The following is a 15,022-nucleotide window of genomic DNA, read 5'->3' on the forward strand; positions in this document are numbered from 1 at the left end:
TATTGACAAAAAATATATCTCAATATTTTCTGAGATTTTATCAATAACAATAATTAGACGATATTTTGATGAGTGTGTTATTGTGCTGATATCTTAAGGACTACCGTGGACAGCTGACTCCTAAAGTTTTTGATATTCTGCATATTCTGTGTGGTAATCAGTTCACAGCAGTAATAGAAATTAATCTTTTCCAATAAGTTTAAATTAATTTTTTTTACCTTTTATGGGCATTTTTACCTTTATAAAGCCCTTTTCTCTAAAAGTGTGCATCATCTTTTCAGTCAAATTCTTAAATTGAATCAGTCAATTAGAATAATAAGTCATTTGGGCTGTTACCAAGCAAATGAAATCAGTACTGACAAAATTAACCTTTGCAATGCAGAGGAAACACAGAAGCTGCAGCTGATGTGGCATTTAGATGCATTTACACAGTTTAATGCAGGACAGGAATGATCGTCTTCAAATGCGCGTTCCTGTGACAGGGATGCTTTTCACGGCAAGGGTGCTTTTTTCGGCACAACACCGGGACAGGGCATCTCAATATGGCAAGGGGCGTAACATTTCCGTCACACACTTGAGGTATTCGGCCAGTCACAACGCACTGGATAGCTGGCCAATCACTGCACACCTCGCTTTTCAGACAGATGAGCTTTGTAAAAATCTCATAGAGGAGAAACAATAATGTACAGTATGTGGAAAATAATGTGTTTTTTTAACCTTAAACTGCATAAACATTTCATTACACCAAATACACAAAATAATGTTATTTTTAGCAACATCATATGACCCCTTTAACATTAAAAAATAGCTTACAATTTAAAGTAATTACACGCTTCAGTTTTTAATTCTAAATGAATGTTTATTTTTCATAAATGATTTTTAATACGTCTATCAATCAAAAGTCAAGTCACATTTATTTATATAGTGTTTTAATACAATAATTGTCTCAAAACAGCTTCACGTTAATAAACAGGAAAATAACAGTGTTAATGTAAAAATCACCACTTATGAAACAAATTAAATTTAAGCTGCAAAGTAGCTCTACAGAAGATAATAGTGTGATTATTATTCAGCTCAATTTAGTTCAGTGTTGTTTCAATGCAGTTCAATAACTGGTCAATGATCAGCAATCATGAAATGAGTTTAATTCAGCTATAAGCAGCTCTACAGAAGGCAGTTGTGTCATTATTTAGCTCAAGTCAGTTCAAATTTTGTTCTCAGTGCCATTAAATTGAAAATATTACTGAAAATTAATTATCTTTTAAACCAATAAATCACTCTGACTCTACCCACACGATAAATTGCTTTGAAACTGAATATCTGTCCTATTTCCGCATTAAGAAGGTTGACCTGACCATCTGCATTTGCACTTCAAAGTATTGCAGTTTAAATTCTGCTTCCACTTGCTCCAGCGCACTTATAAAAAGAAAGCAGAATCCGCCCCCTCCCTTTCCTATGAAGCGCTGTTGGCTCAAGCTATGCACACAGGATAACCATTAACATTTTACAGCAGCCGTACACAAATACACATGGATGCTCTCCAATCTATTTCAAGCCCATCAAATGGCCTTTTAACGACCACCTGGTTGTCTGCGTAAAAAGATTCTTATGTTTTTATTTAGAGCAGTTATTAAGCTTCCAGGTTGTTCTATATGTTCAGAGTATGAGGGCAAAAGTTAATCGTGAAGTATTAAAATAGATGTACAACTTATTCAAGTAATACAAGATTTAATAATAACAATAAACATTGAAGTAAATCAGTTCATTTAGTTCAAGTGTTCGACTAGTTGGTACTCAGCTCTTGTGGATCTCTGCTAAATGTCTGTGTTTTGTATCATTTCTGTGACTGTGTGTAGACTACACTTGAACACGCCCGTCCTGAAGAACCCAGCTGGGATGAGGATTTTGCGAGTGTTTATCATGAACTGATCCACTCCCCGGCCTCAGAGACTCTTCTCAACCTGGAGCACAGTTACTTTGTCAGTGTTTCTGAGCTCATCAGCGAGAGAGACATGGAGCTCAAGAAACTTCAGGAGAGGTTTGTTTGGAAGGGCGTTATGAAATCGAATTCTGTTTTATGAGGAAAAATGTCAGGGAGTGTAATTTGGATAATGAGCTCCCAACATAAATGCAGAATGTGACCATACTGAGTAATTAGTAGGTATAAAGGTCAGAAATAATATGTTTTGCTTAATTGCAAATTGTTGCAGATTGAGTACTTTTATTTGGTTATGTTTTTTTATTTTATAGCAATTAGCAAATGATGTTACACATGTTACATTACTATGAAATTATTATATTTTTAATATATACACTACAGTTCCAAAGTGATAGTCAGTTAGATTTTTTTATGTTTATTATGGTTTATTATGGTCACCATGATTGCATTTACTTGATCAAAAATACAGTAAAAATTGTTTTCTATGGTAAAAACTGTTTTCTATTTCAGTGCATTTTAAAATTGTATTTATTCCTGTGATTCTAAATTATTCTAATATGCTGATTTGCTGCTCAAGACAAATGTCTTATTATTATCAAACAGTTGTGCAGCTCAGTATTGATGCATGAGACATTTTTCAGATAAATTAGATTATATTAAATTAGATCAATTCTATTTAAAGAACTTTTTTAACATTATAAATGTCTTTGCTGTCACTTTTGAACAATTGGATGCATCTTTGCTGAATAACGGTATTAATTTCATTTTAAAAGGAATTATATAGTGATGGATGTTAAATAAATAAGAGTTATCAAACATTTAAGCTTCTTCATGAGAAACATATCAAAAACTTTTGACTTTTACTATAAAAGCATATGAAATTTGTCCTTACAGGCAGGCTGTTGAGATGGCCAAAGTGATGCAGGAGCTGGGAAAGACCTTGTGTGACCAGGATGTGAATATCGTGGCTGCCCAACACTTTGATGCACAGCAAGTAAGACCAATCCGACAGTCAGATTGAAACTAACAATAATAATATAGAACATATTAATGACTCCTGACTCTCTTTTTGTTTTTTTTTAATGGGAAGGTGCTGGAGAACAAGTGGGCCAGTGAACTGAAGCAAGTCGCAGATATCCAGAAACAAGAGTATCAGGAATGGGTGATGAAGCTCCACCGCGACCTACAGAACCCCAACAACAGTACAATAAAGTGAGTGAAAAAGAACGTTTTAAAGATACTGATGGAATCGAGTTGATAAATGATTGTGCTGGGAAGTGAATAGTTGTGGGAATTGACACAGAGGAGCAGAATGTAACATCCTCAAAGATACTGACTCAGATATTCCTCTGGTTATGATCAAGCTGCAACCTCCCGCTCTCTCTTGTGAAGCCAATGAGGAAGTGACTTAAACTGTAATTCATCAACTGGCCGCTAGAGGCTGGCTGCAAAAGGGAGTCAATCCCATAGACCTCCCATGTTAAAATGCGCAACTTTACAGCAGAAAAAAACGTTTACAGCTTGGTTCAAAAAATGATGTTGGTCTATATAGCTAATTTTGCCCTTCATGACAACTGTGAGAGGGGTGAATTTTTTAACTCATCCGTTCAAATTATATTAAGCCTTAAAGTTCTGCATAATTAAGGGCGTGGCCACTTGAGTGACAGGTGGATTGCCGCTGCTGTCACCACCATCGAGCTAGGTGGGCGTGGTTTCAGCAAGCTGCTCCCGCCTCTTTGCCCATTTTCGATTATCCGGGAGTGACGCACGGTGACACGCTGTCAAGATGGTGACGGCCCGCTCCGCCCACTTTGAGCTTCAAAAACGCTCTTCGGAAATCTACGGGTGACATCATGGACACTACGTCCATGTTTTTATACAGTCTATGGTTATAACTCAAGAAATCCTGTCTTAGCAATTTCATTCAGTTTCATTCAGATATGAATGTTCTTGCCACCACGTTAGATGCAGTTTCAGTTCTGATTACATTTTACGACATCCCCGCTTTGACACATTGACATGAGTGAATAGTGTTACACTTGAACCAATGGCAAAACAACTGTATTTATCATTGTGATTGATGGATGCCGAAGAGCTTCGGAAGTTGAGCCTGTTATTTGTGTTTCAGCGAGGAGATCAAGGTGCAGCCCGGTCAGCTGGGGGAGGCAGGGGAAGCAGGGGCCCGTCTCTTCGAGGAGCAGCAACAGCTGGAGGAGAGCTTCACCATCCACTTAGGTATGGCGTTTCCTTGGAAACATTGGCTGCTACAAAACGATGCATAAAAATACCCGCATATGACAAACTGCCATGGTAATTTGCGCCCACTTCCAATGTGTTTTCAATCTGTTTTGTGTATGTAGTAGACATGTTCCACTAATGTTTGGCAACCAGAAACCAATCTCAATTTTAAACCTCATTTTGTGAAATTTTTTGCTTGGATATTTTTTATGCTAAGGTTTGATAGTTTATTATAGTACAATGACATTCATACGTTTTAGTAGTGGCTTAAAGGAACATTCCACTATGTTTGAAAATAGGCTCATTTTCCAACTCCCCTAGAGTTAAACAGTTGAGTTTTACTGTTTTCTAATCCATTCAGCTGATCTCCGGGTCTGGTGGTAGGACTTTTAGCTGCAGCTTAGCATAGATCATTGAATCTGATTAGACCGTTAGCATCTCGCTCAAAAATGACCAAAAATTTTCGATATTTTTCCTATTAAAACTTGACTCTTCTGTAGTTACATCGTGTACTAAGACCGACGGAAAATGAAAAGTAGAGATTTTCTAGGCCGATATGGCTAGGAACTATACTCTCATTCTGGCGTAATAATCAAGGAACTTTGCTGCCGTACCATGGGTGCAGCAGGCGCAATGATATTACGCAGAGCCTGAAAATAGGCTAACTTCCGTCAACATAACCAACGTGACCACCTGCTTGCACAGGGAGCGTGCTGGGGACTATTTTCAGGGACTATTTCGCAACTTTTCATTTCCCGTCGGTCTAAAAGTACTACCGCCAGACCCGGAGATCGGCTGAATGGATTCTAAAACGGTAAAACTCAACTGTTTAACTCTAAGGGAGTTGGAAAATGAGCCTATTTTCAAAAATAGTGCAGTGTTCCTTTAAGGGTCCCAATATTTTTGGGTCCACCCTACATAAATTTGTGTAATAACTATTCTGTGTAATAACATAAGCTCATAATACAAATTGAAAAATCCATATAATTTTAGCTAAATAAATATTTTTTTAAATATTAAAAAAATAATAATATTTTAGTTTAACTAAAAACTTAAATAAATCATTTTAAATATGTGCATGTATGCATTACAACATTATACTGGACAATATAAGTAATGGACAATAATTTTGCGAATTTGCTAAAGATTGCATTTAAAAGTATTATTAAACTTAGTATAAATACACATTGACTAAGAGGTTTACTAAGTGTATGTTAGATGACAACAAAGGTAATCTAAATGTAAAAATAAAGACAAATTCACAAATAAAATATCCAATAATGACTACAGTACCATTCAAAAGTCAGGGGTCAGTGCATTTTTTTTTTTAGAAATGAATACTTGTATTCAGCAAGGACATATTAAATTGATCAAAATGGTCATTAAAGACAATGCTGTAAGTTTCAGATTTCAGCTCATCAAAAAAAAATGTTTTGTGATTTCCACAAAAATTTTAAGCAGCTTTTTTAATTATTGGTAATAGTAAGAAATATTTCTAGATCACCAGAGCAGCATATTAGAATGATTTAAGTAATGATGCTAAAAATTCAGCTTTGCATCACAGGAATAAATTACATTTTAATATGAATATATTAAATATTAAAATAGGAAACAGTTCATTTAAACTATAATAATATTTTACAAATATTGCTATTTTACTACATTTTTAATCAAATAAAAGGTAGCCTTTTATTTGAGAGGCATAAGAAGCCTCTATCAAAAACATTTGTAAAAATCTTACAGCGACCAAACCTTTGAAAGGTAGTGTATATTGTATATTTAATTGCATCAAACCATATATCATTTTTAAATAAACAAAATATAATGAATAAAAATAGATCTAGCTGTTTGATATACTTGTCTTTAAGGGGCTCAGCTGAAGACCATGCACAATCTACGTCTGCTGCGATCTGATGTTCTGGACTTTTGTAAGCACCGCCGTCACAGCAGCAGCGGGGTGAAGTTACGGCGACTACAGACCGCTCTCTCGCTGTACTCCACATCACTTTGCGGCCTGGTGCTGCTGGTCGACAACAGAGTCAACTCGTACAGCGGCATCAAGAGAGGTATCATATCTAATTTGTAGCGTTTCATTGCAACGATCAACAGAAGTCAAAATCTAAAAGATTTTGCAACTAATATAAACAACAGTAACATTTCCCATTGTTCTTATGGCATCAGACTTTGCAACAGTGTCTCAGGAGTGCACAGATTTCCACTTCCCCAGAGTGGATGAGCAGCTGGACATCATCCAGCAGGTGGTGCTGTACGCACGAGCTCAGCGCAGCAGCAAGCAGAGAGAGCAGCCCGGTGAGTGACACAACAACTGTGTGTGTTTGTGTCCGTCCAAAACCAGCACCTCTGCATTGCACCATCACATATCTGACTTCAATCCTACCGCGAGGAAGTGTTCTGTTTCATTCGACAGGGACTAGCTACAATGAAAAGCGATACACATTTTTTCAACATGCACAAATGTTTTGGCGGAAAGTGAAATGCTCTGGTACAGTTTTGCTTTTTGCTAACTGTTTGTAATAACTGTTATATATCTAATGAACACTGTTACATAACTTTGAGAACACATTACCATAATATTATCTTTTAGAGTTTTTAAAAAGTGATTTCCAGTTAAATGAACCACTGAGATTCAGATTTTACATTTATTGTTTTATTGATTTTACATTTATTGTTTTATAGATTGTCACATTATTACTGTTTTTTTTACTGTATTTTTGATCAAATAAATGCAGCCTTAGTTATTTTTTTTAATGTTTTTGAAAGACATCTGGAGATATTTATCTGACACCAAAATAAGAAGTAAATAATATTAAATAATTTTTTGGGGGGAAAAAACTGTTAAGATTTGTTTTTTATTAATTTATATATTTCTTTATATATTTCATTTATTTTTAAGCAAATCCTCCCACCCTAGTTAACAGCTGCCTGTTTTTCTTACTAAAATGTAAGTTTTTTTTTAAATCGTTAATTAAATTCATTATTTTATTTTTATTCATTATTCAAATTTTTTTGTAGAAAATTTGCTTTTTTTTAATATATGACAGTTAAGCACATTTTCCTCCTTAATTCAATTACTATAATGCCAATAAAAATGATATATTATTTAAATTGTAAAATAAGTTTTTATATACATTTTTATATATTTTATTATTGTGTACTTGTTGCACTGACGTGCTGATTTGAATAAAAAAATGTGTCCAGACAGTAATAAATCTAATGTCAGTCTTTGTGGAAAATAATCATAAATACAAACTTAAAAGTGAAGTATAACATATTTGAATGTATTACACTAATACACTTCTTTAATTTGTTTTATAGAGATGCCAAGAAATGGAGGAAGTGAAGACAAAAATAAGATCATGGACAGAAATTCCTCCAATATCCTCCCAGGTAATTTAAACATTGTCTCATGCTTTTAGCGCTCTGTTGGATTAGTCGTAACACTGGAGGATGCTGTGCTCTCTTTCTCTTCAGGTGAATTCTACATCACACGCCATTCAAACCTGTCTGAGGTTCATATTGTGTTCCACCTCTGTGTGGATGATAATGTGCGTTCGGGAAACATCTCAGCCCGGGACCCAGCCATCATGGGCCTGAGGAACATCTTGAAGGTCTGCTGCACCCATGACATCACCACCATCACCATCCCACTGCTGCTGGTGCATGACATGTCAGAGGTAAGAGTAGATGCATGATCTTTCATTTTTATTGCTAAACTGTTTTGTATACATTTACAAACAGTGATTTATGTTAACATTTAAAAAATTTTAGCATCTGTGAAGGAAATCATGGGATTGTTTCAAGGTGTAAAGTCCTGAAAGTGTCCACATTCTGAGCTTTTGAGTTGGTACACACAATGTTGATCTGTAAAAATGGTAGTTGAGGACATTGCCAATATTGTAGGGTGTTCAAAAACCCAACCGAGCCTCAACTTTCTATTACTGGAATCTATAACAATCTACATTCTAAGGGTGTTCCAGAGCTTTCGTCTGCCAACTACCATCATTTAAATGTTTTTTTTTTGTGGGAATTGTTGAGGATTTGGCCTTTACATTGGCATCTAGTTCTAGCACAGGCAAACAAACAGCCAAACAAAACATTCCAGTTCCAGCTTAACCACCTGCGTCATGCTACATATCATCTGATATATTTGCTCTCAAGAAACAAAAGGCATTTTTATTCACTTGTGGTGCGTGTTTCTATTATTCAGTATGCATTTCTATAATCCTTGAAAATATTGCATCATTGTGCACACTTAATTACTGTAAGTTATTAACAAGCCAAAGCATGTGATCTGGCGTGCATTGATGTGCGGCAAATGAAAAGGACATGCTTTCTCTTAGAAACAATTCTGTATTACTTTGTGCTAAAATGAATTAATATAAAGAAAGAATCTTTTTAAATGCTAGAGTATATTTAGGCATTACGACTTTATCATTTAGTTAAAAATGGATATTCACTTTGAGATGTAAGTGTTATTAAATTATTAGTGATCTTAAAGAATAATCTTAAGTGAGCGTAACATGACATTAAAGGTAATTTTAATAAAAACAGGAAAAGAGCATATGCAATTAAATATCTAATATCTGCCAGTATATAACCAGCGTTTGACATATAAATGAAATAATGGACTATAACCAATATTTTGTGTCCTGATTAAATTCAACTCTTTAACTTTAGGATCAAGCCAGATTAATTTGTCTTTTTTAACTTGGATGCTCAACCTCAAAACTCAGTCGTCTAATTTAGAAATGGTCTATTTTGAATCAGGCTGTCTGGACTGACCAGTTGTGGGTAAATGAAAGCCTCAATCACAGCCTCTCTGGCCACAGGCCGATGTTGAGGAATGTTCAGTTTTCAGGAAATGTTTTTCCATCTGAACAGGAACTGTGTGTTCTCCCAGCCAAAGGCCAAGGATGGTTTTAAAGCTGAGGTCTTAAGCTCGATTCGGACAGGATTCGTTTTAGGATGTATGTCTGTAAAATAATTGTTACTGTGGAAGTCTGTAGAAAACGGCAAGATTAGTTTGGCTGCTGCATTTATACATTTCTGTTACACATAAATGAGCCATCACAAAATTATATTTATCTATGGTGTTTAACTAGGAAATATTAAATATATGGCTTTATTAGGAGTGAATTAATTCAAATTCTGTATTACTTTGTGCTAAAATGAATTAATATAAAGAAAGAATCTTTTTAAATGCTAGAGTATATTTAGGCATTACGACTTTATCATTTAGTTAAAAATGGATATTCACTTTGAGATGTAAGTGTTATTAAATTATTAGTGATCTTAAAGAATAATCTTAAGTGAGCGTAACATGACATTAAAGGTAATTTTAATAAAAACAGGAAAAGAGCATATGCAATTAAATATCTAATATCTGCCAGTATATAACCAGCGTTTGACATATAAATGAAATAATGGACTATAACCAATATTTTGTGTCCTGATTAAATTCAACTCTTTAACTTTAGGATCAAGCCAGATTAATTTGTCTTTTTTAACTTGGATGCTCAACCTCAAAACTCAGTCGTCTAATTTAGAAATGGTCTATTTTGAATCAGGCTGTCTGGACTGACCAGTTGTGGGTAAATGAAAGCCTCAATCACAGCCTCTCTGGCCACAGGCCGATGTTGAGGAATGTTCAGTTTTCAGGAAATGTTTTTCCATCTGAACAGGAACTGTGTGTTCTCCCAGCCAAAGGCCAAGGATGGTTTTAAAGCTGAGGTCTTAAGCTCGATTCGGACAGGATTCGTTTTAGGATGTATGTCTGTAAAATAATTGTTACTGTGGAAGTCTGTAGAAAACAGCAAGATTAGTTTGGCTGCTGCATTTATACATTTCTGTTACACATAAATGAGCCATCACAAAATTATATTTATCTATGGTGTTTAACTAGGAAATATTAAATATATGGCTTTATTAGGAGTGAATTAATTCAATTTTTTTATGTAAGTATCATGTCGTTTTAAGAACAAAGTGAAATTTATTGGAGATCTGAATAGTCCTGCATGAGAAGTTGTAGTTCTTCACTTTGTGCAAATGTTACTCAACAAGGAGTGGTTTGGTATGTTTGAAACCTGGTTACCCACATGGTTAAATATTATCTCAGTCACTGACTTTCTTTTCTCTCATTTCCTCGTCTGTACAGGAGATGACCATTCCCTGGTGTCTGAAACGAGCTGAGCTGGTCTTCAAGTGTGTGAAAGGTGTGCAAGCAAAGATCTCAAATGTACAAAACCTGTCATTGATTATCAGTATATTATATCATTATATCAAATTTGTTTACATTCTGCTTTTTATTCTCCTTAATGTTGATTTTAAGTGCATTGGATTATATTTGAGGAACTTATTAGATCTAATACTGGGTTATAAAATATTTTTAGTAAAAATAAAAAACATGCCTATCCTGGTTGGTTGGTCATGTAAAACAAGCCTTAATGTGAATATTTTTCCCTACTAGTAAAAGTTCAACTCTTTAGAGGAAAAAGCATATAACAAATAAGAAAATAGAGAGATAAAATTTAAATTATATTATTTACTTTATAAGGTCAGTATGTGTAGTTAATCCAGGGGCGCCGCTAAGGGGGGGGAAGTTAGGACGATTCTAAGGGCGCACGCACTTTTGGGGCCCCCAGAGATCTGTTTTATTAGTAGTAACAGTAGTAGTAGTAATGTAATAGAAATGATAAATGTATCTACCAAAGAGTTACAAATATAACAAAATTACGGCTTATTTCTGCATTTCCAGCAAAATTATCTTCCCCCATTCACTGCATGGTTTCGTCCCATCTTACGTAGCCTAGAGTCACTGAGTGAGATCAGATGGTGAACTGTCAAATTAGAGATGTCTTCGAGTTCGAGGGGGGGCAAACCGAGCCGGACAATTTGGTCAGTCGCACTTTTAAACACATTTTAGTTTTGCTATAGAAAATCTACAAATTCATACTCTGATTACATAGAGCAGCAGCAGGAAGCGTGTGAGGTTGTCATGGCAACCAGATACACTGCATGCGAATTATTATTTAATTATTTTGCCAACGTTTGCCACACTAAACTTAGCAATAAACACGTTTGAAAATAATACACAGTGAACATGTCTGTCAAAATCAAAGGAGGCTTTTATTAAGCAAATCAAGGAGTGAATTACTCATCCACTGTTTAAAAAAAAATACTTTAGCTGGGTTTCCACAGGCAGGGTCACAATTATCTACAGTGTATGAAGCTAAAGGTTTTTGGGTTAAGGTTCATAATGTAGAAAATTTTTAACATTGTATGCTGTATGTGCATAGCTGGCTAGCAAACAAGGAATACAGCTAATAGTCACATTTAGCTGAGTAAGATCATGATTGAGAAATGTTGGATACTGCTGGAAATGCTGCTATGGTGAATCCTATTTATGATTTTAGTATTTTTTTTGTTTGCCCCAGTGAAGCATTTCTATTAATATAACTGATTAAGTAGTCAGACTCATTCCATATCAGCAGAATAGTGTGGTACAGGAAGTCTATGGCCATAAAACAAAGTTCTGAATGAATTATGTTACTGATACCTAATGGTCAAAAGCAATAGCAAAAGTAATAGGTCAATATTATTAAATTGCAGAAAAAGATTTTTAATAGCTAGGCTGGCTTGTACACTATATTGCCAAAAGTATTTGTGAACAGGTTTCTGATGAACCTTCTCTTCTAATGAACAGGTTTGACTACTTTAGTCATTTCAAATTTTTAGTAAAAAAAAAAAAGCATATAATGCTATTCTAGGGAATTGTGTGCTTCTAATTTTATACCAATAGTTTGAACAGGACCATTTTCTATTCTAACAAAACAATGCCTCTGTGTATAAGGCAAGGTAAAAAAAATAAGAAAAAAAGATTGATTCAGTCAGTGTGGAAGAACTTGACTGGTCTGCAGAAAGCCAAGTCCTAATCCCAGCTGAACACCTCTGGTGTGACTTTAAATGCAGACCTTGCGCCAAAAACTCATCACCAAACACCTGTGACTTGTGCATACATATGGACAAATGTATTGGGACACACCCTTCTTTAGAACAGAAAAGGGCACTTCCAAAACTGTGGCATCAAAAATGGAAACATAATTCATGTATTTAAAATTTGTATTTCCTTTGTTGCCACAGTTTTGGAAGTGTCAAATGATTGTACGCATATTATTTGTATATTTGGTGCGGTAGGGGGCCCAACCTCATATTCTTTCATAGGGCCCAAAATTGTTAGCGGCGCCCCTGAGTTAATCAGTTTTGTCCAGTATTGTTCGCATCTACATGCCTACCATTTCAAATAAGTCATTTTCTCCATCATCTCAAATCATGTAATGTTTAGAATACAAGAATTTAAATCTTCTTGGGCTTTTCCAGGTTTTATGATGGAAATGGCCTCCTGGGATGGAGGAATCTCACGGACTGTCCAGTTCCTTGTTCCACAGGTACGTTTTAGCCTCACGGACAGTACAACAATGTTTTTTTTTTTCAATCTAATAAGTGACTGTTCAGGAAATGCATGCAATTTGCAAAGGCAATGGATTCAATTAAATTATAATTCAGTCTGTATTTTCAAACAATAGTATCCATCGTTTGACACATGCTTATATGCTCAGGGGACTCTTCACATTCACAGCTGCTTGTTTTACTCTTTAGCACCTTTTAAAATAACTCCCCTAAACTCCTGTCTAGATGTCGCACACACTGTATACTTACACTGTGTATGTATACTCTACTGTTTTGGTTAGTAAAAATATAGTAAAACAGTAATATTGTGGAAATAACATTGCGATTTAAAATGACTGTTTTCTATGTTTTAAAGATTGATGCAAAGCTGAATTTTCAGCATCATTACTCAGTGTCACATGATCCTTCAGAATTGCTGCTAAAGAAACATGTATTATTATCTATGGTGAAAACAGTTGTGCTGCTTAATATTAGAATAGAAATAGAAACCGTGATCCATTTTGATGAATAGAAAGTTCAAAAGAACAGCCTTTATTTGAATCAGATTTTTTTCTGACAATGTAAAAGTATTTACTGTCAGTTTTGATCAGTTTAATTGCAAAATAACATACTTTTTGAATAATAGCGTATTTGCTTAATTTGTTTTATTTACTAACAAAGTGAAATTGTTTTAAGAATGTGGCATCAATCTGTCTTTCTGATTTTCTTTTATCATTAGAGTATCTCAGAGGAGATGTTCTACCAGCTGAGCAACATGCTGCCTCAGATCTTCAGAGTCTCCTCGACGCTCACGTTAACGTCAAAACGCTAAACAAGCCACACACAGACACATCAGCCCTTGTAGCTGGCAATATGGAGGACATCTTGTCACTTTAGGTTCTTAGTTTTCAGAGAAGTACAAACCGTAAGCTGTTTTGATATGCACTGACATGTGATCCTGTCACAGGAGGCTTAGCACCATGTCCTGATTATTTCAGTCATGAATTTTCACTGGAATTCACAGATTTGTACATTCCACATCAAAAAACGCATTAAATATGAGAGGGAAGTGTTCAGAGTTTTAGCTCTTGTCATACTGTGAGTGCTGTTTACCTAACGCTGCATGGGAAACAGGTAATGCCAAGACAAGCTGTGTGTTTGTGCGGCATTGCAGTCAAACCACCTTTGGCCCCTGGTGTCATCGGTCCTCTCCACAAACGCCAGATGGCGCTGTGTTCGGTAGCTTTCACATGTGGTGTAAGGTAACCAAAGCTGCTGATTCCAAATGTCAAAAGAAACCAACCTTCCAAGCATTCTAAGTTATTTACCATGTGTTTGTATGTTAGGTGCCAGTTGTAAACCCTGGCATGTGTGCAGTTATATTTGAACTGTGCAATCTTTGGAAAGTGGGGCATTTGAAAACAGTATCAACTGTTTTTTTTTATTGTAAATCTAACCTTTAATAGACTTATTGATCAGGCTAGTGAGAAAATTATGTGCAGTTTTGTATTATTATTATTTTTTAAAACCTTTACAAAGAAAATCTGCATATGAACTACTGTCTGTTAAGTGTTTTGTTGGATTCCTCCTAATGAGGATATTAGCATATGAAGTAGCAAAGTAGGGCTAATCTGAGAGTTAAAGCATTTGCATCTATATTAGCCTTTTGTCCAAAACTACTGACATGCTAGTTACATGTTCATTGCGAAATGTCAAAGTTTTGTAAATACAGTACACTTTATCAAATTAACTCAGAATTTTCCTATTTGTGTGCATAATATATGTGTGTGTATTGTGTATATTTATTATGCTTATATAAATACACACAGTCATGTACATATTTCAGAAAAAAATTGGTTATGTTTATATATTAAATATATTTATATATATAAATTATATGAATATAATTATATACATGTAAATATTTTTTTATAGGATTTTATACTCATTTTTGAATTTTATAATTATTCGCTCTTTTCTATAATTTCAGCTTTTCCACTTTTTGTTGGGACCATTGTATATGTTTTGGCCAATTTGTTTTTTTAATAACGGTCAGTACAAAAATATTCATTTGATGATATGATGTATGTTTTTTGAGTGGATCACACAGGTCACAAAAGGGCAGCAATAGTTCTAGACTGTGCTGCTGTCCGTAGCAAAGTGAACTCAAGCAGTCCCTAATGGCCCTGTAGTCTCGCTGTCATTGGCGCTCAACTCGGAGAGCTTGTGCTAAGGAAATGTGTCACCAAATGTCTCACATTCTTAGTATCAGTTAGTGGCAGAATCTGGTCTCTGGTTACCTCTGCCTGGGGTAGGGGACATAGGTGCAGGCTCAGCAGCGGGCCCCTCTAGCACAACCACCTCCCCCTCTTCACTTGC

At 35.2% G+C, this 15,022-nt stretch overlaps 1 protein-coding gene across 1 annotated transcript in view; it reads left to right on the forward strand.

The window, feature by feature from the left end:
• The window catches only part of ferry3 (FERRY endosomal RAB5 effector complex subunit 3), a 16,845-nt gene extending 2,476 nt beyond the window's left edge, over positions 1 to 14,369 (forward strand). The window contains exons 4-14 of the mRNA XM_016259744.1: positions 1,857 to 2,038; positions 2,834 to 2,933; positions 3,030 to 3,151; positions 4,068 to 4,174; positions 6,046 to 6,243; positions 6,359 to 6,487; positions 7,514 to 7,585; positions 7,670 to 7,872; positions 10,353 to 10,410; positions 12,575 to 12,642; positions 13,383 to 14,369. Coding sequence (XP_016115230.1) covers positions 1,857 to 2,038; positions 2,834 to 2,933; positions 3,030 to 3,151; positions 4,068 to 4,174; positions 6,046 to 6,243; positions 6,359 to 6,487; positions 7,514 to 7,585; positions 7,670 to 7,872; positions 10,353 to 10,410; positions 12,575 to 12,642; positions 13,383 to 13,475 — 1,332 coding nt within the window. The 3' untranslated portion in view covers positions 13,476 to 14,369. The remainder of the gene's footprint in view (positions 1 to 1,856; positions 2,039 to 2,833; positions 2,934 to 3,029; positions 3,152 to 4,067; positions 4,175 to 6,045; positions 6,244 to 6,358; positions 6,488 to 7,513; positions 7,586 to 7,669; positions 7,873 to 10,352; positions 10,411 to 12,574; positions 12,643 to 13,382) is intronic.
• The last annotated feature ends 653 nt before the right edge of the window (positions 14,370 to 15,022 follow it).

The sequence above is a fragment of the Sinocyclocheilus grahami genome, unplaced genomic scaffold, assembly GCF_001515645.1.
Source record: "Sinocyclocheilus grahami isolate Dianchi unplaced genomic scaffold, SAMN03320097.WGS_v1.1 scaffold30.1, whole genome shotgun sequence".
Classification (NCBI taxonomy): domain Eukaryota; kingdom Metazoa; phylum Chordata; class Actinopteri; order Cypriniformes; family Cyprinidae; genus Sinocyclocheilus; species Sinocyclocheilus grahami.